At 39.8% G+C, this 23,622-nt stretch overlaps 1 protein-coding gene across 1 annotated transcript; it reads left to right on the top strand.

Annotated features, from left to right (window-relative positions):
* Positions 1-1,486: 1,486 nt before the first annotated feature.
* On the top strand, positions 1,487-11,573 carry LOC307123013 (Fc receptor-like protein 5). Its single transcript, XM_079811384.1, has 8 exons — positions 1,487-1,615; positions 1,788-2,126; positions 9,020-9,277; positions 9,362-9,604; positions 9,688-9,781; positions 9,900-9,945; positions 10,132-10,209; positions 10,302-11,573. Exons 1-8 carry the CDS (start codon positions 1,576-1,578, stop codon positions 10,368-10,370), a joined length of 1,167 nt encoding a protein of 388 aa, XP_079667510.1. The 5' UTR covers positions 1,487-1,575; the 3' UTR covers positions 10,371-11,573.
* The last annotated feature ends 12,049 nt before the right edge of the window (positions 11,574-23,622 follow it).

Below are 23,622 nucleotides of genomic sequence, written 5' to 3' on the forward strand. Positions count from 1 at the left end.
AAAAACACTCAAAAATAAATGAATCACTCCACAAAAAATGACCGTTCAGCTCACAGACGCATTTTCGCGCACTAATAAGTGCACTTAAGGGATTTGCAGGAACAAAACAATGTCTCTCGCCCCGACGCAGTTCATGGATGACTCAGACAGCAGTAGAACTCTCAAAAAAATGTACGTACTGTCAGAACAGCGACAAAAACAAGTGTTCTGAATGAAACTCACGGCCCCAGCAACTCTCTCTCGTGCTCTCAGCCAGTCTCCAACACTGTTCGCCGTCCAATGACAGAATCGACCGATCTTCTGCCCTAAAGGTCCCGTTTTTCGTGTTTTTTTGAAGCTTTGATTGTGTTTACAGTGTGCAATATAACATGTGTTCATGTTTCATGTGTAAAAAAACACAGTATTTTTCACACAATGTACTTATCTGTATACCGCTGTTTTCACTGTCCTCAAAACGGCCTGAGAATTTCCTCGTTCTATGAAGTCCCTCCTTCAGAAATACGTAGAGTTCTGATTGTGCCAGCGGTTCCCGTGTTGTGATTCGACAACAGCTTAGCACACGTTGCCTGGAAAGGTCACGCCTCTCACCATAACGGGGAGATGAACGCGCTCAAACCACAGCCCCTGAAGGCCAAACAAAGGTGATTTGACTCCGGGATGAAAATAACAGCGTCTGAACGACATGGCGACAAACGCAACGCAACCGAACGCAACACTTCCTCTTCTCCACGAGGGAGCAACAAGACCACGCCCCCTTTTTCGCGTACTCTTGTGGGCGGAGGTTAGTCAACAAACTGTTCTACTGACGTCATTAAAGCAGGATGTACAGGGAAGTAGTCCAAACCGGCCGCTCGCTGTAGGCTTTGAAAGGGAACTTCTGTTAAATAAAATATCTCGCTTGGCATTGAACTTTGAGCTTTATAATTTTACAGGTATTATTTATGCTCTAACATCTAACATCTAACTAAGCTAATCGTGTTAGTTAATAATGTGAATCATTGAGGCTGTAAGTGTAGCATAAAATTACTACAAATTAGTAAATAATTCTGTTCCAGCTTTTCTCAAGCCAACTTCAAAGTTTGTTTACAAACTTTACTCCTCTAGCTTTGTCGTCTTGCTGTTTAGTAACCGAATAAATCTTCATTATCACTTGAATAAAACCAGTTATGTTAGTTTTACCATGTTTCCCTATTGTAGGCCTATTGATGCTCCAATGTCATGACAGAGACAGTATTTGACCAACAGAGATCTAAAATAATACATTCAGTGTGTGCAGTTTCATCAAGTGTGGCTAAATCAATGCATGTATTTTTAAACACATATTTGAGGTGATTGTAGTGAGTTTACTGATGCACAGGAGAGGAACACTGTACCGCCACTGAACATGCCAGCAGTGAAACATCACACATGTGCTCTTAAAGATGTCCTGTAGAGCTGGATGTGGTTAAAGAGACAGACGGGGGAGGAAGTGGTCAATTCAGTTGCTGACACACATTGTTCACTCAGTACGGAAGAGAACGAGCGTAACGTTTGTCACACAGAATTTGTTGTTTTATTTAAGCGAAACACTTCATCATGTGGGACGTCCTGCTGCTCTTTTCCAGCATCTGTACAGGTGAGTTTGAGACTCTGAGCTCTTTTACACAGAGTTTGACATGTTCTCTTGTTTTTCCTCTGTTATCACATGATCATCAGACTCATATGGATGATATCTGTAAGTTATTCTGGTCTGCTTATGACTCTTGCTCACACAGAACAGCTCTATATAATGATATTTGTGTTTTCAGCTGTTGTTGTTGGTGCTCCAGAGACAGTTATAGGACACAGAGGAGAGAGAGTTGACATCAGATGCTCATATGAATCTGGATATGAATCAAATTCAAAGCATTTTTGTAAAGGCGAGTGTTCAGTGTTAAATCAAAACATCATGGTTAAATCAGGATCTCCAGCTAAAGACGAGAGATTCTCTCTGACTGACGACACGACGGCCAGAGTTTTCACCGTCACCATCACTGATCTGAGAACAGCAGATGAAGGCCAATACTGGTGTGCTGTGGAGAGGACTTATAAGACTGATGGGGCTATAACTGATGTCTATTCAAAGATTCTGTTGCTGGTTAAACAGGGTAAGTTATTCATGTGACACACACACACACACACACACACACACATATGCAGTACAGATATACACTCACACAGAAATGTGTTGTCAGCGCTGCTCTGATGATTTTATCAGTAAAATAGCAACTTAAAAGCTACATGACATGGGTGAGGTAATAACGGCGCTGTCCTTACAGTTTCATATCATAGACTGTAAAAGCATATGGGCGTAGAGTCTGTGACGTCACCCATAGATTCTGAAGAGCAGTTTTGAAGCGCAAAGTAGGGTCGAGCCGGCCGTCGAGCTAATCGTGTTAGCATCATAATGCTAGCATAATGCTAATCATGTTAGCTAATAATGCTAACATCATGCTAATCGTGTTAGCTAATAATGTTAACATCATGCTAATCGTGTTAGCTAATAATGCTAACATCACGCTAATTGTGTTAGATAATAATGCTAACATCATGCTAATCGTGTTAGATAATAATGCTAACATCACGCTAATCGTGTTAGATAATAATGCTAACATCACGCTAATCGTGTTAGATAATAATGCTAACATCACGCTAATCGTGTTAGATAATAATGCTAACATCATGCTAATCGTGTTAACATTATGGCAACATCATGGTAATTGTGTTAACATCATGGTAAAATAATGCGAATCGTGTTAGCATTATGTTAGCAAAATGCTAATTGTGTTATCATCATGTTAACATCATGTTAATCGTGTTAACATTATGGTAGCAACATGTTAGCTATATGCTAATAATATTAGCATCTTCTTAAAAACATGCTAGCTATATGCTAATCAACATACTAATTGTGTTAGCATAATGCTAAAACATGCTAATCATGTTAACATTGAGTTAAAAACATGTTACAATCATGTTAGCATAATGCTAGCCATATGCTAATCGTGATTACTATTCACCTTGACGAAACTTCGGCGTGCTACTCCTCCGTCACCGTTTGTCGTAGACCCATGAATGAGGAGTCAAATCATGCGTCTTAGGAGAGGAGAGGTGTGCTATATATTTTCTAAGCGATCGGGCGTACAATGTTTGTTTTCGGCGGGCGAAAAATCGTCCCAATTGAGTCCCCATTCACTTAACATTGAGAAGAGGTGTGTGTGATCATATCTCTGCATCAGAACATCACAGAGACTTGGGGCTGATCTCATTTGAATCGGGCTATCAAGCAGACAATAAGTAGTAACAGTCAAACTTTATATCCACGCCCTAGCAACCAGTTACAGCACCCTAGCAACCATATATCAACATTAACATGCCATATCTCAGCACCAGAGCATTGTAGAAATACAGAGTTGGGCTCTTTTGACTCAGACTGGCCAATAATCTTTAAATATCACCCCATGAACTGTATAGCCAGACCCTAGCAACCATTTAGAGTACCCTAGCAACCGTACAAACACATGAATAAGCCATTTCTCAGCACCAGAACATCGTACAGTCATGAGGGTGGGCTTTTTTTACTCAGACTGGCCAATAGTCTTTAAAGGTCACCCCATAAACTGTATAGCTAAACCCTAGTAACCATATACAGTACCCTAGCAACCTACAAACACATGAATAAGCCATATCTCAGCCCCAGAACATCGTACAGACATGTTGCTTGGCTTTTTTGCATCACAGTAGCATCCGAGTGGATTTTTTCTTGCCACGGCAAGCACCACTCACATTTTCTTCAGGAAATGTACATTCTTGTCAGCGCGTCATCACTCGTCACTCCCAGATAATAGAAAATGGGCAAAGAGGTGGGACGTGGGCAGAGCTGAGGTGACACGATGACGAACAGACAGCAGACAAACGGCAATCCACCTGTCACTCAAAGTGGCCACGGCCTTAATTATGCAGAACTTAAGGCTTTATATAATATAAACGGATGAGTTATAAACAAAATCACCCCCTCAATGTCTTCATGAAGGGCAAAATTAGGCCGTACAGATCAAAACCACAGTTTGTCCCAGACTGTGAACATGTGTTCTTCTGCTGTAAAGTTGGGCATTTTAACATGAGCTCAATGAGATTCTGCTCCTTCTGGAGTCTGTCTCTAGTGGCCAGTCCATGAACTGCAGTTTAAGTCACTTCAGTATCGGCTTCAAAAGAAACTGGGGGAGCTTGCCACTTGTTTCATAAGCGTAGACGCTTCTGCCGAACACTGTTGAGAGACACACAGACTCAGGTCTGCTTTGCGTCGTGACCGCATTACCGCCTTGGGTGTGCATTATTTAATGGCCCGGAGTCAATTATTCCTTACATAAAGATCAATGCTTGCACAGCAAAATCCCCAGTGGTAAATCAATACTGCTCAGAGCACACATCTATAGAGAGTTAAAGTAACACTGAAGCAGTGTTAAAGGGTTACTTCAGTGATTTAGCATTAGGCTTTGTATCAGTAGAAACCCTGTAGTATATTCAAATTATGGTACTTTCCCCCCTCATGTCCCTCTGAGACGAGAGAATTATGCATTTTATTTCTGGAAAAAATCCTCTGATGACGCAAATATTGTCATTTTGTGTCATCTTAGGATTTTTTGGCCAGAGGCTAAAAACTACAGCCAGTAGATGGAGCTGTTCCACATGTTATCAACCCGCCCACAGGGGAGGGATCTCACTCATAGAATGTAAATGCGCTCGGCTCGGGCATTAATAACGGAGCGATGCGGAGCAAAGTGAGTGTTTCAACTTTTCAATGAATTCCTATGAAGGTTTAGCTTCCACATGCGATCTGATAACACGTCAGACTGGACAGTGAATGACAGCCGCGCTTAACTTAGCTCTGCTCAGCTCTTCTCTCATGAAGATGAAATCTGACTCCTGCTGCATGTGTGACTCTCGTTTGTCTCACTCACACTTTATTGAAAAGACACGTTCAGTTTTTAATTGTAGTGTTTATTCTCTAACTGAACAAAATTATTGTATTACTATGAATATCAAAACGATGGTGGGATGGAGCCACAGTGGGCAAGTGATAACCAATAGCCGTAGCTTTGGGAGTGGCCTCGTAGGGCAGTGAAGCAAGTGCATTCTGGGAGTTGTTGTCTTTCATCCACATGAGACAAAAATAGATTTTCTGTCTTTTCTCTGTCTAGAAGGCACCAAATTCAAAAATGATTTCACATTTCTACTACATAAAGGACACATTCATCTTCCCAGTGCTGAAGTGCCCCTTTATAGTTAATGAGATAATTAAGAGATTAATTAAGTGATGATTGAGCATTAGTGATGAACAAAAATGAATCTGAAACTGATGATAACAAGCAGAATCACTGAAGGAAAGAGAAACACAAGAACTAAAACTGACTTCAGCCACAGCCTTAGATGAAATCAACTGGGGCCAGTTGTTCATAGGTAAGCTGATCAGATTTTGGTTATCGGATTGGATCAAATCTTGATCAAACCTTCAGTTTGTGTTGTTCAAAACTTGATACTTGGATAACTTTGATCCAAAAAAACAGGATTATCCTGATCCCAACAGGGGGTAGGATTTCAAGGTGGATTCCAGGAAGAAAATGTAGTAAAACTTTAAAACTGGTCAAAAAATACAACATTTGTATCATATAATACACAAACACATATTATTTTATTTTGCTCTTGATTAGTTAAGCTAATTGTTAAAGTAATGAATTAGAAGTAGACTATTAAGCCTTTCGGTAGCCTACAGTCAAAGTAAAAAAAGATTTAGCCTCCATAAAATAATCCCCAAACAGCTGTAAATATAAAACAAAATATTATATTAAATTGAAAGTGTTTTTTTATCATTTGTAAGACTTTTTAACTTCTTATCAATTATAAGAAATGACCAAGTCAAAAGTTCTTTGTGAGTGAACGCAAGGTTTCTCTGGTGAACGCTAAACAAAACTTTTCTCAAAACTCATATTTTTTCCATCACCATGTCCCTTTAGGGGCTCCGTAGAGCACTAGTAATCCAGATTTGTTAATCTGAAAAGGTGTGTATCTGGATCAGGGTGATCCAATCCAATTTTGCTTTAAAGGGATCCCATGGTGTTAAGACTTGTATGGCTTAATTTAACACACATGTTGTCTCTTACTGAAATATGTTGTAGAAAACACATGAAAGATCCACGTTATTTAAAAAACCCATTATATATTTGGACAATGGGCTGCGCCATTTTGTTTGCGTTCTAGGTTGATGACGTAGAATGGTTGCACTCGGCAATCCACTGGCGCTACTCGTAGCTATTTCTACCACAACACAACTCGAAAAATGTTTCAGAGTTAAATAAAAACAATTAATTACTTTGTAATTGCATTTAAAACACACTCAAACACACATGTGCACACAAACTGTCTCTCACAAACACTCATACACACCAACAGATCGGCGCGCGTACTCGCTCACACACACACAAACACACACACATCTGACAGACTGCTGTCTCAATCGAGATTGCGCGCGCGCCCAAACATACACACACACACACACACATCTGACAGACTGCTCTGTCTCAACTGAGATGTGTTATGGGCTGCCCTCATCAGTCTCCACGACAGGGGCTGAATCTGAAATTGCCCCCTATTCACTATTCCCTAGTCCACTAATACAGTTCACTTGATAAGGGAATGAAAACGAGTGAGTTAATTCGGACAGCTGTTGTGTGTACATTGGCTGTACACTCGTTATTGCGGTGCAGTGTGAGATTGAATGAGTGCACTCAATAACCAGTATGGTTTCAGACACCATGGCTGTCCCCTCAAATAATGCCCTTTTTGAGGGTATAGCGCAATTTCGGATTCAGCCAGGTAATGCTGCCTGCCGAATCGGAACCAGGTGACAAACTAGGCGAGTCAACCTCAAGTACATTTTACATTTAGCAGACGCTTTTATCCAAAGCGACTTACAGTGCCATTATTACAGGGACAATCCCCCTGGAGCAACGTGGAGTAAAGTGCCTTGCTCAAGGACACACTGGTGGTGATCGCTGGGGCCGCTGGGATCGAACCAGCAACCTTCTGCATATCAGTTCCATGGTTTAGCCCACTGGACCACCATCTCCATCTCAAGTATAACATTATGTTTGAGCGTGTGTGTGGATGTGTGTGAGTTTGTGTGCACATGTGTTTGAGTGTGTTTTAAATGCAATCACAAAGCAATTAATTGGTTTTATTTAACTCATTTTTCGAGTGTGTTGTGGTAAAAATAGCGCCAGTGGATTGCCGAGTGCAACCATTCTACGTCATCAACCTAGAACGCAAACAAAATGGCGCCGCCCATTGTCCAAATATATAATGGATTTTTTTAAATAATGTGGATCTTTCATGGGTTTTCTACTACATATTTCAGTAAGGGACAACATTTATGTTATATTAAGCCATACAAGTCTTGACACCATGGGATCCCTTTAAAAAAACGGCATAAAAGTAAAATGGATTACCTGATCCTGGATAGCAAAACATGGGATTTCCAAATCCAGATAATTTTGATCCAGATTAAATGTTTTGAATAACTGGCCCCTGAAGATAAAATAATGCATTAAATCTCTGAAGATCTCAGCAGAGGAGGATTAAACAACTCCACAAACAACATTGCTTCACACATTACTAACCAGACTGACTTTATTTCACGTCTACACAATTTATTGTAGAGAATTGATGTTAATGTTTTATTGTTCAGACAATTTATGGCATTATGGTGGTCAGTGTTTGCTTTAATTGGGCTTGTGACCCTTTTGTCTTTCTAAAGCAAGTTTATTTTAAGCAATTTCAGTAGTTTTTCATGATTAACCATTACTCTACTTTATGATGCTGAAAACTATATTACTTGATCATCTTTGTTTCTGGCTTTCTTTGTTATTCTGCCCTCAGAGCACATGACTGTGTTCCATTAGACAGATATCAAACGTTTAGAATAAAGTCCTAAGGCGTACTTTTCTTAGTTATTATTCTTTACTGTAAAACTGCAAATACAGAAAATAAAATATGCAAATAAACATTACAGGAAAACATGAATGCAATAATACTGTTCAATCAGTCAATTGTTTGCTCTTATTTGCAACTATTCTGTTCAATCGTAGTGTACAACATGTTAACATTAAAGGCAGTTAAATCGCTTGTTACAATCAAATATCCATAACAACTTGATTAAATTCATAAATGACTTACAGTCAAATGTTTTCCATATGCGATCTTAAACTGTTATAAGATCGCATATATGAGCTGTGCTGAGTCAACTTCGTCTTTCTCTCCTTTCTGTGTGTTCCAGACATATCAGATCGCAATTTCAAAATAAAAGTCCCAGGGGAAATAAAATAATTCGCAATATACTTAATAGTAAAATAATACACATAAAATAAAATTTACATTTTCTAAGAGCATTACATTTGTAATAAATTATGTGTTTCCGTAAACACTGTTACAAAAACCACAAACTCACATAAAAAGTCAAGAATCAAACTGCCCAACTAAATGAAACATGGATCGCCATAATGGTGACCAAACATTTTCAGTAAACCATCAACATCTAAACCTCTGTTAATTCTCAATAAGAGCTTCTGTAGACGTCTGACTTAAATAAAGTCAGTCTGGTTAGTAATGTGTGAAGCTGGAAATGCTGTTTGTGGAGTTGTTTAATCCTCCTCTGCTGAGATCTTCAGAGATTTAAATTCTTCTTTTATCTTCAGTTGATTTCAGGCTGTGTGGCTTTAAGTCAGTTGTAGTTCTTGTGTTTCATTTTCTGAATCAACATCACATTGTAACATTGAATCAATGCCATTACTGTTTATTTTTGGATGAAATTTCTACATTTTTTCAACAATAATTGAGGGTGCAAATGTGATGTGATTCAATGCAGTTAAAACTGAAACATTACCATTGATTTAACATTATTTTGATGGTTGCTTGCTTTCTGGGGCTTCATTTTTGTCTGTTTTAGTACCTCCAAAGAGCGTCTCAGTGTCCATCAGTCCATCTGGTGTAATAGTGGAGGGAGATTCAGTGACTCTGAACTGCAGCAGTGATTCAAACCCTCCTGCTCTGAACTTCAGCTGGTTTAAAAGAGGAACGTTTGTAGGATCTGGAAGAATCTACAGCATCTCAAAGATCAGCTCTGATGACAGTGGAGAATACAAGTGCAAGACCACCAATGAACATGGAGAGAAATACTCTGATGCTGTGACTCTGAACGTCATGTGTGAGTTAATGATGATTCAACAAACAAACTAGTGGATCAAGTGTAAAACAACCATGAATATACAGTTTCTTTTGTCCTTTTCAGACCCACCCAGGAGCGTCTCAGTGTTGATGAGTGGATCTGGTGTAATAGTGGAGGGAGATTCAGTGACTCTGAACTGCAGCAGTGATTCAAACCCTCCTGCTCTGAACTTCAGCTGGTTTAAGGAGAATGAATCCTCAGCTGTTGGATCTGGACAGAGTTTCAGTGCACTACAGAGTGGACGCTTCTACTGTCAGGCTCACAATCAACATGGATCTCAGAGATCAGACGCTGTAACTGTCACAGGTGAAGCTTTTATTAACACACTCCCGTGTCTTCACATCATTCATCAGTTTGGAGAGTTAATCATGAGGATCTTCCTCTTTCAGTTCATCATGGGGCTGGGAAGAATGTGATTGTGATCACAGCAGCATCTGGAGGATTATTCCTCATCATCATCTTCATCATCATACTATTTATAATGTAAATAAAAATCTATAATTAAAGCATACATAAAAATAATACTTTCAAGCTAATTCAGAAAGATGTTTAATTATGAATTGCATATCATACATTGAAATGACTTATTTGTTTTTGATAGTCAGAAGAAAAGGATTAACAGAAGATCTGCTACAAATGAGAATGAGGTGAGATGATCAAAGAACTGCAGAATGATATCATTAAATTAATAAAATGAACTTTTTTGTACATTCAGATGTTTTTTTTTTAAATGTCTGGTCTCATGACAAACTGACAAACACTGATTGAGGTGTGAACTCAAGTTTAAAGCCTCTTGTTTCGTGCTGTAAGTCCTTCTGTCTGTTTCCCTGTAGAACGATGATCCCAGTGCAGGAACATATACAGCTCTTGAGCTCAAGTCCAGATCATCTGACCTGTACGACACACTCACAGTGAGTGAAATATCATAAACTACACGTGCAATAGAGTTTGTGCATTCAAAAGTCAGATAATAAATAATCAATCAATGTGTTTTTCCCCATAGACTGTCGATCCCAGACCTGCTGTTCACCAGCCGGGCTCTTCTGAATATGAGAATCTGTCTCCTCAGTAGCACTTTGTCACCAGTGAGATTGCCCGTGTTTACCACCAGAGGACACTCCACCCCAGACTATTGCCATACATCTCAGACTACATTTCCCATAATCCTTTGCCAGGACTCATCAGCCATGATTGTTTTCAGCTGCGTCTCAACCTCATCAGCCCAGCCTACATAAACCGTGCAAAGTCTTGTGTGGTGTAACACTGCAATTCTGAGCATTCTCCCCGGTTTCATGTCTCTTTGGATTTCTTGCCTGTTTCCTGGATTACTCTTTTGCCTGGGTTCCCTGCCTTGTTGTGTTTGTTCGTTTGGACTGCCTGCCTGTGTTTTTTTTTGTAGTGATGGGCAGACCGAGGCTTCCTGAAGCACTGAAACAGTTGAAGCAAATGTGCAATATTGTTTCGAAGCTTCGAATCAATTTGACACCCGTCTCTACGGCGACACCTAGTGGTCACTTGCATGTGTTGATCTGAAGTAACCTTGACGATCCATGTAAAAAACATTGTCTGACAAGTGACAACTACATGATCTTGGTTTTTTAACCTGTAGCCTGCTCATTGTGAATAACTATAGTTTTTTTTTTGGTCATGAAAAATGATTAATGTTTGATACAAATTATTAATAAAAATAAATAAAGCCACAATGTGTCACTTGTTACATAACATTTTTATTCAAAAATATTATTTGCTCTGCTGTTAAGGACTTAGCCAACTTTTTTTTTTTAACATCATCATTTATCATTTCTCCAGCCTTTGAAAAAATCCTCTCATAACGGACACTTGTTGCTGGCATGCACAAATATTTTTTAGCAAGTAACTTGCATACAAATGAGGGAAAATTACTGCTATCACAAAATCTCTCTCCTCTCACAAAAACCCATGAGGTGAAGACGGATTAACTTCACTTTTAAACTGTGGTGAATGAGGTTAATACAGATGTGTGACTGTGTGGTTTGTTCCCGCCCCTTTCTATCAAGCGCAGTTTCGGCAGGCGCCACCTGATGAAACACTTGAAGCTTCATTTAGCCGTAATCACGTGACATTGGTGTTTCGAATCACAGTTCGGAGCAGTGTTTCGAAACATCTGCACTTCAAGATCTCAGCAAAGCGCCCGAAACGTCAGATTCACGTCAGCCATCCCTAGTGTTTTGACCTTGCCTGTACTTCTGACTACGATTGTGGATTACCCTTTCAATAAAGCTGCGTTTGGATCCTCAGCCTTTGTGTCTTTGAGCAGTACGTTACAGACCTCATGTCTTCTCAAGAAGAATCTCCTCGCTATTACTCAATAGATACTAAACCATCATTACATTCATTCTTTTCAAGCTATGCTATACGAGCAATCACAGTAATCACATTCAAAAACAGTAATCACATTCAAAAAATCGGTGAGAAATTTTATTGGTACCATTGTAGTGTTTAAGTCTGTGACTGTATTCTTGGATATGTGCGTGTTTTTATCTCTCTTAGTAGTTGCTTCCGCTGTCTCTCCTCCTATCCTGTTTCTTGTCGGTAGTTCCGCCCAAATTGGACATGGCGTCAGCACGCGGTGGTTGGTTACAGAGAGACAGTAGAGTGTTTCTAATCCTGTCTAACTATTGGTGAGCTATTGGTGTTCATTTGGTGTGGGGAAAACTTCAAATTCCTTTGACCTGATCTCTTTTACTCTGGCTCCGAATACGGAACAATTTAATCACCGCCGCAAAGATGATTTGATCAAAATTGCTGATTTCTTCAAAATTTGTGTGTCAAGGAATGCTTCAAAAAAGGAAATCAAAACGTATTTGCATCAGCGAATCGTACCTGAAGGGACGGGAGTGGGTGGTGCAGATGGGAGTGCTGCTTCGTCGGTAACAGCTGAAGAGAAGCCTTCTTCTACTCTCTCCCACCTCCCGGGTTCCCGTTGTTTGCGCCACCCAGCAGAACGATGATGTTCCCACCATCAGATCCACTGCTGGCGGTAAAATTGAAGGAATTTGAAATGGAAGTTAAATGTGAAGAGACTGCGGGTAGAAGGCTTAGGCTAAGGGAACTGGAAGGAACAATTTCGGAGAGATCACGGTCTGTCTCAGCCGGCTGTGGGCTCACCGATAAGTTCCCCAACATCTCCATCGTTTGCTCCGTTTCCCACAGGCCCAACGCCTGCCTCGTCCAGTCCTGCTGCTCCTGCTCTGGACACAGCGAATGTGTCTGTTTTCGATGTGAGTGAATTTGGTTCCGCCGTTTAGGGAGGCAGTGGATGGCTACTTCACGGCGTTTGAGCATGTGGTGGCTACACTGCAGAAGCCAAGAGAGATGTGGGCTCTCCTGCTGCAGTGCAAATAAACTGGAAAAGCACAGGAAGGTTGTTCCGCGTTGCCAGTGGAACATAGCTTAGGTTATGATGTTAAACAGACTGTACTCCGAGCTTATGAACATGTGCTGGAAGCACACAGGCAATAATTTAAAGCTCACAAGAAAACAGTGATTTGATTTTTACATCAAAATTTGTCATAATTTATAAATAAAAGGCATTTTTAGTACCATGATTTTAGCCCTTCTGCTCTGAACACTCTGTTTTAAGGGGTGTGTCTGCTTGGAGACTTCAGTGTAAACACCCACTGCTGTGATTGGCTAACGTCTTTACATTTGAAATAGTAATATTCTCTCTTTTAGCTCATTTTTACTATTACAGCTCTCATGGTTAACTAATCGTGAAAAGTGTTGCATTACATCTATGGCATCTGTGCAACTCAGTTTCTGTACACTAACGAATGCTTTCATCTTCACTAACAGTGCAAACGTGATATATTTAAGAGATTTGTTGAATAAAACGTGAGTCACTGATAAACTCTCTCTGTTTGATTGACAGCTCCAGCACTAGCTGCTCAAACGATTGCAAAGGGAGCTTTCTTGATTGCTTCCTTTATAGATTTTAATCACCGTTAAATAACAGATTATTTTCATCCTACTAAGAAAAACAACGCAAGTTGACATTTAGTCACTGGTCTGATTTACTGACACACAGACAAAGAACATCTGACTACATGAATCATCACATTTCAGATCAGGCTTTAGAATGAACAGTAAGGCCGGTTTCACACTGCACACATTAGAAGGGCGTAAGCAGCGCATATTTTTTTCGGCGCCCATGTTTACAGATTAGAGCCTTCACATCTCACGCAGAGGCGGCGCGGCAGCACGTAGCAGGAGCAGAAGCAGCAGTGCCGCGGTCGTTTCAGCGCAGAGTCTATTTTTGCCATGCTGCTCATGCTGAATTAAAGCTACAGTGGATTGTTCTTGATCAAAACTGACCTGATTAACATGGAAAATAACAAATTTCACCATGAAATCATGTAGTAAAATGTCCCGTGTGTTTCACGATCACCATATGACATCCAGCGCTGAGAAAAAGAAAAAAAAACACACGAAAACAGTGGGGCTGTGCTCAGAATATCGATACAGCGATACATCGTCATGAACTCCTGACGATGCGCATATCGATACAGCAGCTGCCATATCAATACTGAATGTAATCAACGCGACGCGAGCAGCAGTGCAAGACATTCAAAATGCAGAAGAGGTTTTCAGTTAATGAATGAACGGAACATTGCAGCGCCTCACATCCATCAAATAGCAATACTCTTTGTGCTTTGTTTCTATTGATCTAAAACAGTCTCAGATTTCCAATTACGTCCATTTTATTACGAAATTCAAAAACATAAATACCGTGTTGGTGCTGTGGCGTGAGATCGCTCTGCCGCAGCTCAGCTCTAGTCTAGAGAAGTGGCCGTGCGCAGCGCATGTGAACGGATCTTTTCTTCCACCTTAATACTTAATACCAGTTACAGCGCGAAATAAACATGAATGAACATCTGAACGTGTGTTAAAAGATACAGTACAACTTACCGAAACCCGTATCATGTCATATGGAATCGCTCAATCAGTGTTTCAAACGCGGATAGGTGTAAAACAGCTTGTAAACAATGTCATGTAACGTCACATTTACCTCAGAAAAAAACATAGTGTCCATAAACTCGTTAGTCAGCTAGAAAAATTGACTCTAGAGCGGAGCATTTTGCTAAATATATTTGTATTCATTGTAATTTTTAATGTTCTTCGATATTTAATGCATGTTTGAATTAATCTGGCAAGTTTTTATAAGTCACCATTTAAATGTTTATATTTCAAAAAATATGTATATGATTATGTAATTTATAAAGTTAATATTATAACTTTATTATTATAAAAAACAATGTCATTTAGTGTAATTTAAGTGTTTGTACAAATCAGTTCATTTTTACCTTTAATATTATAGTAGGCTACAACTGACTCCCATAGTTTACAGCGTTAGTTAAGAGATTTGTTTTCCCAAATTTGTTTTAGATTTTAGATTTATCGCGAGATTTGTTTTACATTCCAAAATTTGCCATGTATTGTACCTGATATATATCCAAAATAATCAATATTGAACCCAGCCTTTCCAATGTTTTTTTGTGAAAATGTATTTATTTCACTTAACTCAGTTTTTTTAATGACAAACACAAAATAGTTCTAACACTGGTTATTCAATAAACAGATATTACTGTTACTAAACTCTGCTCAAAAGAAATTTAATTCCAAATTGATCCATATCGTGATACGTAGCGTATCGCGACTTCAGTATTGTGATGCGTATCGTATCGCGCCATTGTTGGCGATACACAGCCCTAGAAAACAACACTGCCAGAAGTTTTTGCCCAAACTTCAAAAGACTGTTTAAATTATTAAAACTAGAAGCACATCTTAACTTTAATGTTACAGTTATCATGTGAACTACTTATATACAACATGTTATATGCATGTGTGTATGAGACAGAGGGGAACACGGTCGCATTTGCAGCAGATATATGCTGGCCATCATAAATCAAAGCATGAGACAGACAGGGTTCGGAGGAGAAGACCGGAAAATGTGACATAATGGACAATATTCGTCTGTCAGCTGCGCGAGACTAACACTGCCGGTGTGAACGCACAACGGGCTTCCGCGGCTCCCGCTCTCCATACGCACCGCTCCTGCCCTGCCAACACTGCTTGCGCGTGCGGTGTGAAGCCGGCGTTACTCACATGTTGCATTACCGTCGAGCCCAGGCACTGCACAATATTTTGTAGTCCTCGACGGCATGTTTATTGCGTTGTAGCTCGATCTGCTTTAACCCCTCTGGCATATGTTACATGTGCGAATCGGTGGGTGGGGCTAAACAGGCAGTGATGCAGTAGGCGTTGATCTTCTTTTGTTGAGGCGGTGTTTCACCACACAATGATGTCAAGGTGAGGCATATTCTGAGATCTCTCGTTTGCTGGGCCTGGTGTCAATAAAAGCTTTTCTTTGACTTACAAGGAAGTTTTCAGCTCTGAAACTTACAGGATATTCTTATATTACCATGACCTTTTATATATCAAAAGCTCAAGGGAAAGTTGATTTCTCAATTCATAACCCCTTTAACAAAACACATAATCTGTTCAAATCAAAAGAAGCCATTTAAAATTATCATGAAGAAAATTGTTTTATTAAATCATCGCTGACTAAAAATATTAATAAATAATATTCACCAACAATACTTTCTTGCCACAGATCAGACATTCTGAATTCTGATTTTTAAACACATTCTAGGGGGGCAAGTTTAGACAGACACAGATATCAAGAATCAACATATGAATCTCAACAACAGTGTTAATTTTGACAGAAAATTTTGATTTAGTTTTAATGATTTATTAAAATCGTAGTCTTTTGACTAAAATGCCATTTAGTTTTAGTCATATTTTAGTCACCTGAATTGTTTTTAGTTTTAGTCTAGTTTTAGTCTCCTAAAATCTAACGAGTTTAGTTAAATTGTAATACATTAAGCATTTAAGCATTACATAACTGACTGACACCTGAACTGACATTTTGACATCATTTTGTTTTTGACATTAAAAATACACGAAAGAGCTCAATTCACTTTTTTGTCTGTTTTTTTAAAACATCTATATAGTTTTCATAACTTTGTATTTCTGTTTTAGTCAGTATATCAGGTTCAGCTAAAGCTTCAAATAAGTTTATTTATTATTTTTTTTTATTTGAGTTAACATTTATTTAATTGGCCCCACTTTATATTAGGTGGCCTTAACTACTATGTACATACATCAAAAAAAAAGTACAATGTTCTTACGGTGTTCATATTGTATTGCAAAACACTTTTGCTGATATTGAGGTGGGATACAGGTAGAGTTAGGGACAGGTGTGGTGGTATGGGTAAGTTTAAGGGTAGGGTTAGGGACAGGTCTGGTGGTATGGGTAAGTTTAAGGGTAGGGTTAGGGACAGGTGTGATGGTATGGGTAAGTTTAAGGGTAGGGTTAGGGACAGGTGTGGTGGTATGGGTAAGTTTAAGGGTAGTGTTAGGGACAGGTGTGGTGGTATGGGTTAGTTTAAGGGTAGGGTTAGGGACAGGTGTGGTGGTATGGGTAAGTTTAAGGGTAGGGTTAGGGACAGGTGTGGTGGTATGGGTAAGTTTAAGGGTAGTGTTAGGGACAGGTGTGGTGGTATGGGTAAGTTTAAGGGTAGGGTTAGGGACAGGTCTGGTGGTATGGGTAAGTTTAAGGGTAGGGTTAGGGACAGGTGTGGTGGTATGGGTAAGTTTAAGGGTAGGGTTAGGGACAGGTGTGGTGGTATGGGTAAGTTTAAGGGTAGGGTTAGGGACAGGTGTGGTGGTGTGAGTAAGTTTAAGGGTAGGGTTAGGGACAGGTGTGGTGGTATGGGTAAGTTTAAGGGTAGGGTTAGGGACAGGTGTGGTGGTATGGGTTAGTTTAAGGGTAGGGTTAGGGACAGGTGTGGTGGTGTGGGTTAGTTTAAGGGTAGGGTTAGGGACAGGTGTGGTGGTGTGGGTAAGTTTAAGGGTAGGGTTAGGGAAAGGTGTGGTGGTATGGGTAAGTTTAAGGGTAGGGTTAGGGACAGGTGTGGTGGTGTGGGTAAGTTTAAGGGTAGGGTTAGGGACAGGTGTGGTGGTGTGGGTAAGTTTAAGGGTAGGGTTAGGGACAGGTGTGGTGGTAAGGGTAAGTTTAAGGGTAGGGTTAGGGACAGGTGTGGTGGTGTGGGTTAGTTTAAGGCAGTGGTCGCCAACCCGTCGATCGCGATCGACTGGTCGATCTTTATCACTGTCCCGGTAGCTCCCGATAAATAACCGAAAAATAATTAACAACATGTAACAAGTAGAATTATGTACCGCTCCTTTAATGCAGAAGGCAGTCCGTGCCGTGGACGGAGCGCGTGCTGTGAACGTCGCATGCGTGTAATATTTCTGTTGCTCTCACTGTTTATTTTCTGTTCAGTAACACAGTTGTTAGTGAAGTTTTTTGCAAACTGCCCAATGTGCGCGTGGGATCGACGACGCTGATAATAACCCCCTGTGAAATATCAGATACGTGAGTTTTGCTTTCACTTGACTAACGTTACAACCATTCAGGCCAGCTATCCGGCCTCTCTGTGTAAAGCCGTACAAACACATTATCAAGGCACGAAATCGCTCCTTATGCTCCCAAAATGTATTCTCTGCAACCTCAATTCACACAGCACAAATCGACCCGATGCTATAGTTATGACAGCGCTACTGCAAAGGAATAACTCTTCAGCAAACTGCCGCAAAGGAAAGTAAAAGTTGCAGACGCTCATACACAATCATTATCATTAAAAGAAAAGTAACTAAATGATCAGTGCTTATGCCACTCTCTCTCCTATTGCAGTCCTTGATTTGAAATTAGCTGTTTTGATCAATACAATGCAGCTTATTTGTTGATTTCGGTGACGTGAACTCCATTAGAAATGCATATAACGTGGGAATTGAAGACACCACATTTATGTGACCAAGTGTAAATGGAATCGTTCTGATAAATCAGATATCTGATCTGTAAAACACGAAGTGGACCAGGTATAAATAGTCTGTTAACTGTTAATACTGCTAATAACTGTTCGGGATGCTTGAAATAGGAAGAAAAATATAAATATTGAATTGGGGAGGGAGGGGGGTTAAATGAATGTATCTCTGAACGAAACTCTCTCCAGAATAATTTTGATGGCATTTTACAGCGGTACCCAAAGAAACGCTTCTTTTCCATAAGCACCATCTACTGTCAAAAAGTGAATTAGCATTTTTATTCAGTCCATCTGTTTTTGTTTTGTGCAGGTGTGTCTTATGTATCAATTTCACAAAGCTAAAGCTGAATAAAGTCTTGAAATTGTGCAATCTAATTTAAATAAAAAAACACTGCTCATGCTACATGTGTGTATCTTTGTTTGGGTAGTGATTAAAATGCAATGGTTGCCTCACATTTCAAATGGCTATTTTTTTTAAGGCTAGTTTGGGCTGTTATAGAGCAAATAAACAACAAAATAATTTGCTTAAGCAAAGAAAAAGAAAAAAAACCACAGATGTTCTCGAAATAAATAAAAAAACCTCTGAATCGGCCATGAAAAATCTATAAGTAGATCTTGCCTGGTTTAAGGGTAGTGTTAGGGACAGGTGTGGTGGTATGGGTAAGTTTAAGGGTAGGGTTAGGGACAGGTGTGGTGGTTGTGGGTAAGTTTAAGGGTAGGGTTAGGGACAGGTGTGGTGGTATGGGTTAGTTTAAGGGTAGGGTTAGGGACAGGTGTGGTGGTGTGGGTAAGTTTAAGGGTAGGGTTAGGGACAGGTGTGGTGGTATGGGTAAGTTTAAGGGTAGGGTTAGGGACAGGTGTGGTGGTATGGGTAAGTTTAAGGGTAGGGTTAGGGACAGGTGTGGTGGTGTGGGTTAGTTTAAGGGTAGGGTTAGGGACAGGTGTGGTGGTATGGGTAAGTTTAAGGGTAGGGTTAGGGACAGGTGTGGTGGTATGGGTAAGTTTAAGGGTAGTGTTAGGGACAGGTGTGGTGGTGTGGGTAAGTTTAAGGGTAGGGTTAGGGACAGGTGTGGTGGTATGGGTTAGTTTAAGGGTAGGGTTAGGGACAGGTGTGGTGGTATGGGTAGTTTAAGGGTAGGGTTAGGGACAGGTGTGGTGGTGTGGGTAAGTTTAAGGGTAGGGTTAGGGACAGGTGTGGTGGTGTGGGTTAGTTTAAGGGTAGGGTTAGGGACAGGTGTGGTGGTATGGGTAAGTTTAAGGGTAGGGTTAGGGACAGGTGTGGTGGTATGGGTAAGTTTAAGGGTAGGGTTAGGGACAGGTGTGGTGGTATAGGTAAGTTTAAGGGTAGGGTTAGGGACAGGTGTGGTGGTATGGGTAAGTTTAAGGGTAGGGTTAGGGACAGGTGTGGTGGTATGGGTAAGTTTAAGGGTAGGGTTAGGGACAGGTGTGGTGGTATGGGTAAGTTTAAGGGTAGGGTCAGGGACAGGTGTGGTGGTATGGGTAAGTTTAAGGGTAGTGTTAGGGACAGGTGTGGTGGTATGGGTTAGTTTAAGGGTAGTGTTAGGGACAGGTGTGATGGTATGGGTAAGTTTAAGGGTAGGGTTATGGACAGGTGTGGTGGTAAGGGTAAGTTTAAGGGTAGGGTTAGGGACAGGTGTGGTGGTATGGGTAAGTTTAAGGGTAGGGTTAGGGACAGGTGTGGTGGTATGGGTAAGTTTAAGGGTAGGGTTAGGGACAGGTGTGGTGGTGTGGGTAAGTTTAAGGGTAGGGTTAGGGACAGGTGTGGTGGTATGGGTCAGTTTAAGGGTAGGGTTAGGGACAGGTGTGGTGGTATGGGTAAGTTTAAGGGTAGGGTTAGGGACAGGTGTGGTGGTGTGGGTAAGTTTAAGGGTAGGGTTAGGGACAGGTGTGGTGGTATGGGTCAGTTTAAGGGTAGGGTTAGGGACAGGTGTGGTGGTAAGGGTAAGTTTAAGGGTAGGGTTAGGGACAGGTGTGGTGGTAAGGGTAAGTTTAAGGGTAGGGTTAGGGACAGGTCTGGTGGTGTGGGTAAGTTTAAGGCTAGGGTTAGGAGTAAGGGAAGTGTCAACTGTTTAATTACAAATGTAACTACAGAAATTAAATACAAATGTAATTACATACAGGTTTTTTAAAAAATGTAAGTACAATGTAAAGACATGTATGTACACAATAAGTGCATTGTATCAAATGATTAATTAAAATGTTAGTACATAGTTAAGGCCACCTAATATAAAATGGGTCCATTTAATTTCAAGTAATGAAGTTTTATTTTAACCGTTTTAGTGAACTATTATAACCCTGATACTTTATTGAATATGTGTCAAATACTGGTCTTTCCTCCTGACTATACATTAACCCTTAATCGTCCCTTGGGGTCCAGCTGACCCCACTGGACTTTTCCTCCATTTTTTAAAAGTGTTCCCTTCATCTCAGGGCCATTAGACTCGGTGACTTTTCCTACATAATCTATCTAAACATGCACAAAAAATCTGGGCTTGATTTGGTTGTTCTAAAGGTGTGTTAAAAAAAAATTACCGTTTAAGTCCCTCGGGGTCAGATTGACCCCACATTGAAAATGAATGGGAAAGTGTAAAAAATACATTTTTTTCACATTTTTTTGTCAATTTTTTTTACTAAATCCAGTATAAATCTGAAAATTTCCACATTTATATCAAGGTCTGGTCCTAGAGCATAAACACAAAGTGGAACAAACTTTCTGTCTCATACACACACGCACATACACACACACAAACACACACATGTGTGTGACTGCAACAGAGAGCATTTTTATAGAAACTGGCAAATAAAATCAACAAAACTGGCATAAATCTGAAATATTTTCATACATAAATGAAATACTAATACTAGAGCACAAATGCAATATGGAACAAGCATGTTCACTGACACGCACACACACACAAACACAAACACAGGTGTCTGGAGCATTTTTTTGGATTTTGGCAATGAATGGGAAAATGTAAAAAATGCTTTTTTTTTCACTTTGTTTGTAAAAAAAATAAACTAAATCCAGTATAAATCTGAAAATGTCTACATTTATATCAAGATCTGGTCCTAGAGCATAAACACAAAGTGGAACGAACTTTCTGTCTCATACACACACGCACACACACGCACACAAACACACACATGTGTGACTGCAACAGAGAGCATTTTTTATAGAAACTGGCAAATAAAATCAACAAAACTGGCATAAATCTAAAAAAATTCCATACATAAATGAAGGACAAATACTAGAGCACAAATGCAACATGGAACAATCATGAGAAAGAGAGGGAAAAGGGCAAATAAAAGAAAGATGAACGGCAGCTTAACTTTTGCATAACTTCCCTATGGACCTCTATTGGATAATGTGGTCATTGCACTCTCTTTCTCTTTAACTATAATTCCTAATGTTTTTCCACAAACCTACAGATGGCGGTATTCTATCCCTAACACATAGAGCAATGTCCAAAAACTATTTATATTTATTTAAGATCATCATTCAAGTGATTTTTTCATAAAAAAATGATTTTTAATGAGCCAATTTATGACATAGTTAAGTATTTGTGCAGTAAATAGGTAAAAAACTACCAAATACCCACAAAAACACAGCATAAATGTATAGTTGAGAAGTAAATAAAAAAAATTATATATAGTTTTCCATGTAAAAAAATTATATTTCCTTATGCAATCGCTCTGTAAAAGCTTGGGGTCTATCTGACCCCAAGGGACTCAAACGTAAACCCTACTTGAGGGGCGATTAAGGGTTAAATGGGAATTAAATTAAATACAGTTTATTATGTAAGCAAAAACAAATATATTATGTGTGACTTTTAATTATAAACAAGCTCGAAATACACCGGGACTTTTATTTTGAAATGTATGCACCTCTGTTGCAGTTGCAGCTGCTCATTCAAGTTCAGATTAGTACAACCGTCTAAAACATATAACTATATAAACATTGTAAAGTAAACATTGTCATTATTCATCAGCATTAGTTCATAAACAATTGCGTGGCATAAATGTGCGCTATTCATTGATTGTGAACCGCTCTGAAGCGCTGGATTGGGGATGAGCCGTGTTTTCCAGCATCAGCACGTTCAGATCAAATATGCGCATCTGTTACTCAGGACATCAGTTCTGACTGGATCTCTTCCCTTATCGTCCCTCCCTAACATTTTGTCTCGTTTTTATTTGTTGACGAAAACGACAGTTGATTTTCGTCATAGTTTTTGTCATCCAACACTAGTTTTATTTAGTTATCGTCTCGTTTTCGTCAGTGAAAAAAGGTTGTTGAAAATTATGACGAAAATTATTCATCAACGAAATGAACACTGCTCAACAATGGTGACATACTTAATGTTGCAATGCATGCTGGGAGCCATGAGTTTTATACTGTGGTGGTTTAGTAGGGCTGGAGCTAAACTCTGCAGGACATCAGCTCTCTAGGACCGAACTTGCCTAACCCTGACTTCGAGTCCCAAGAAGCTCTAAAGCGATTCCACCAAACGATCTTTGCTGCGTACATTTTGTGTGGAAACAGGGCGGCTCTGGGATGATGGGTTATCATGGGTTAAGCTCTCGCCATCTCATGCGTGTGAGATGGCGATAGCATATTTGGCTGTGAAGCAAAAGCAAATGAAAGCGGTTTGATAGACTTAGTATTGGTATTACTGCCTATCCCAGGATCAGCTCAAGCATAGCTTTCCAGTCCATAATTTATTTTATATAGTTATTCCAGTGGAACGAAAACTGAGACCGATTACGTTATTTGTACCATGGATCGTAGAAAGAAAACTCTTGTTTGCCATATTAACATGCTCAAGCCATACGTACAAAAATCCAGTGACGTTCAGATCGATTGAGTCCCCGTCACGCTATAGTGTCGTCTGTGGTTGAAACTGATTGCAATGGCTGGTTTGATCGGGAAGAAGTGACTGTGCCAACTGGACTTTTGAATTCAGAAATGAAGGCTATAGATGAGCATTTATCTTACCTTTGTGATTCTCATCGGAGAGATATTATGTTAATGAAACAGTTTTCAGCGCTTTTTTCTGACACGCTCAAACAAAAGTTTTGTTCCATGATATTGATGTTATTGATTCTTTTTCCCCCTCTCATTGCTTTCATTTTTCTTTTGTTAGTGGCATGTGTCCCACTGTTATACCAAGTACGTGTTTATTTATGAACGCTGTAGGCGCCTTTTACTTTTGATATACTTTTCTCCTGTATGTTTAGTTTAGGAGTTTATGTTTAGCCTATTGACACTCCAATGTCATGACAGAGACAGTATTTGACCAACAGAGATCTAAAATAATACATTCAGTGTGTGCAGTTTTATCAAGTGTGGCTTAATCAATGCATGTATTTTTAAACACA

This window comes from Gobio gobio (assembly GCF_949357685.1).
Source record: "Gobio gobio genome assembly, chromosome: 3".
NCBI lineage: Eukaryota > Metazoa > Chordata > Actinopteri > Cypriniformes > Gobionidae > Gobio > Gobio gobio.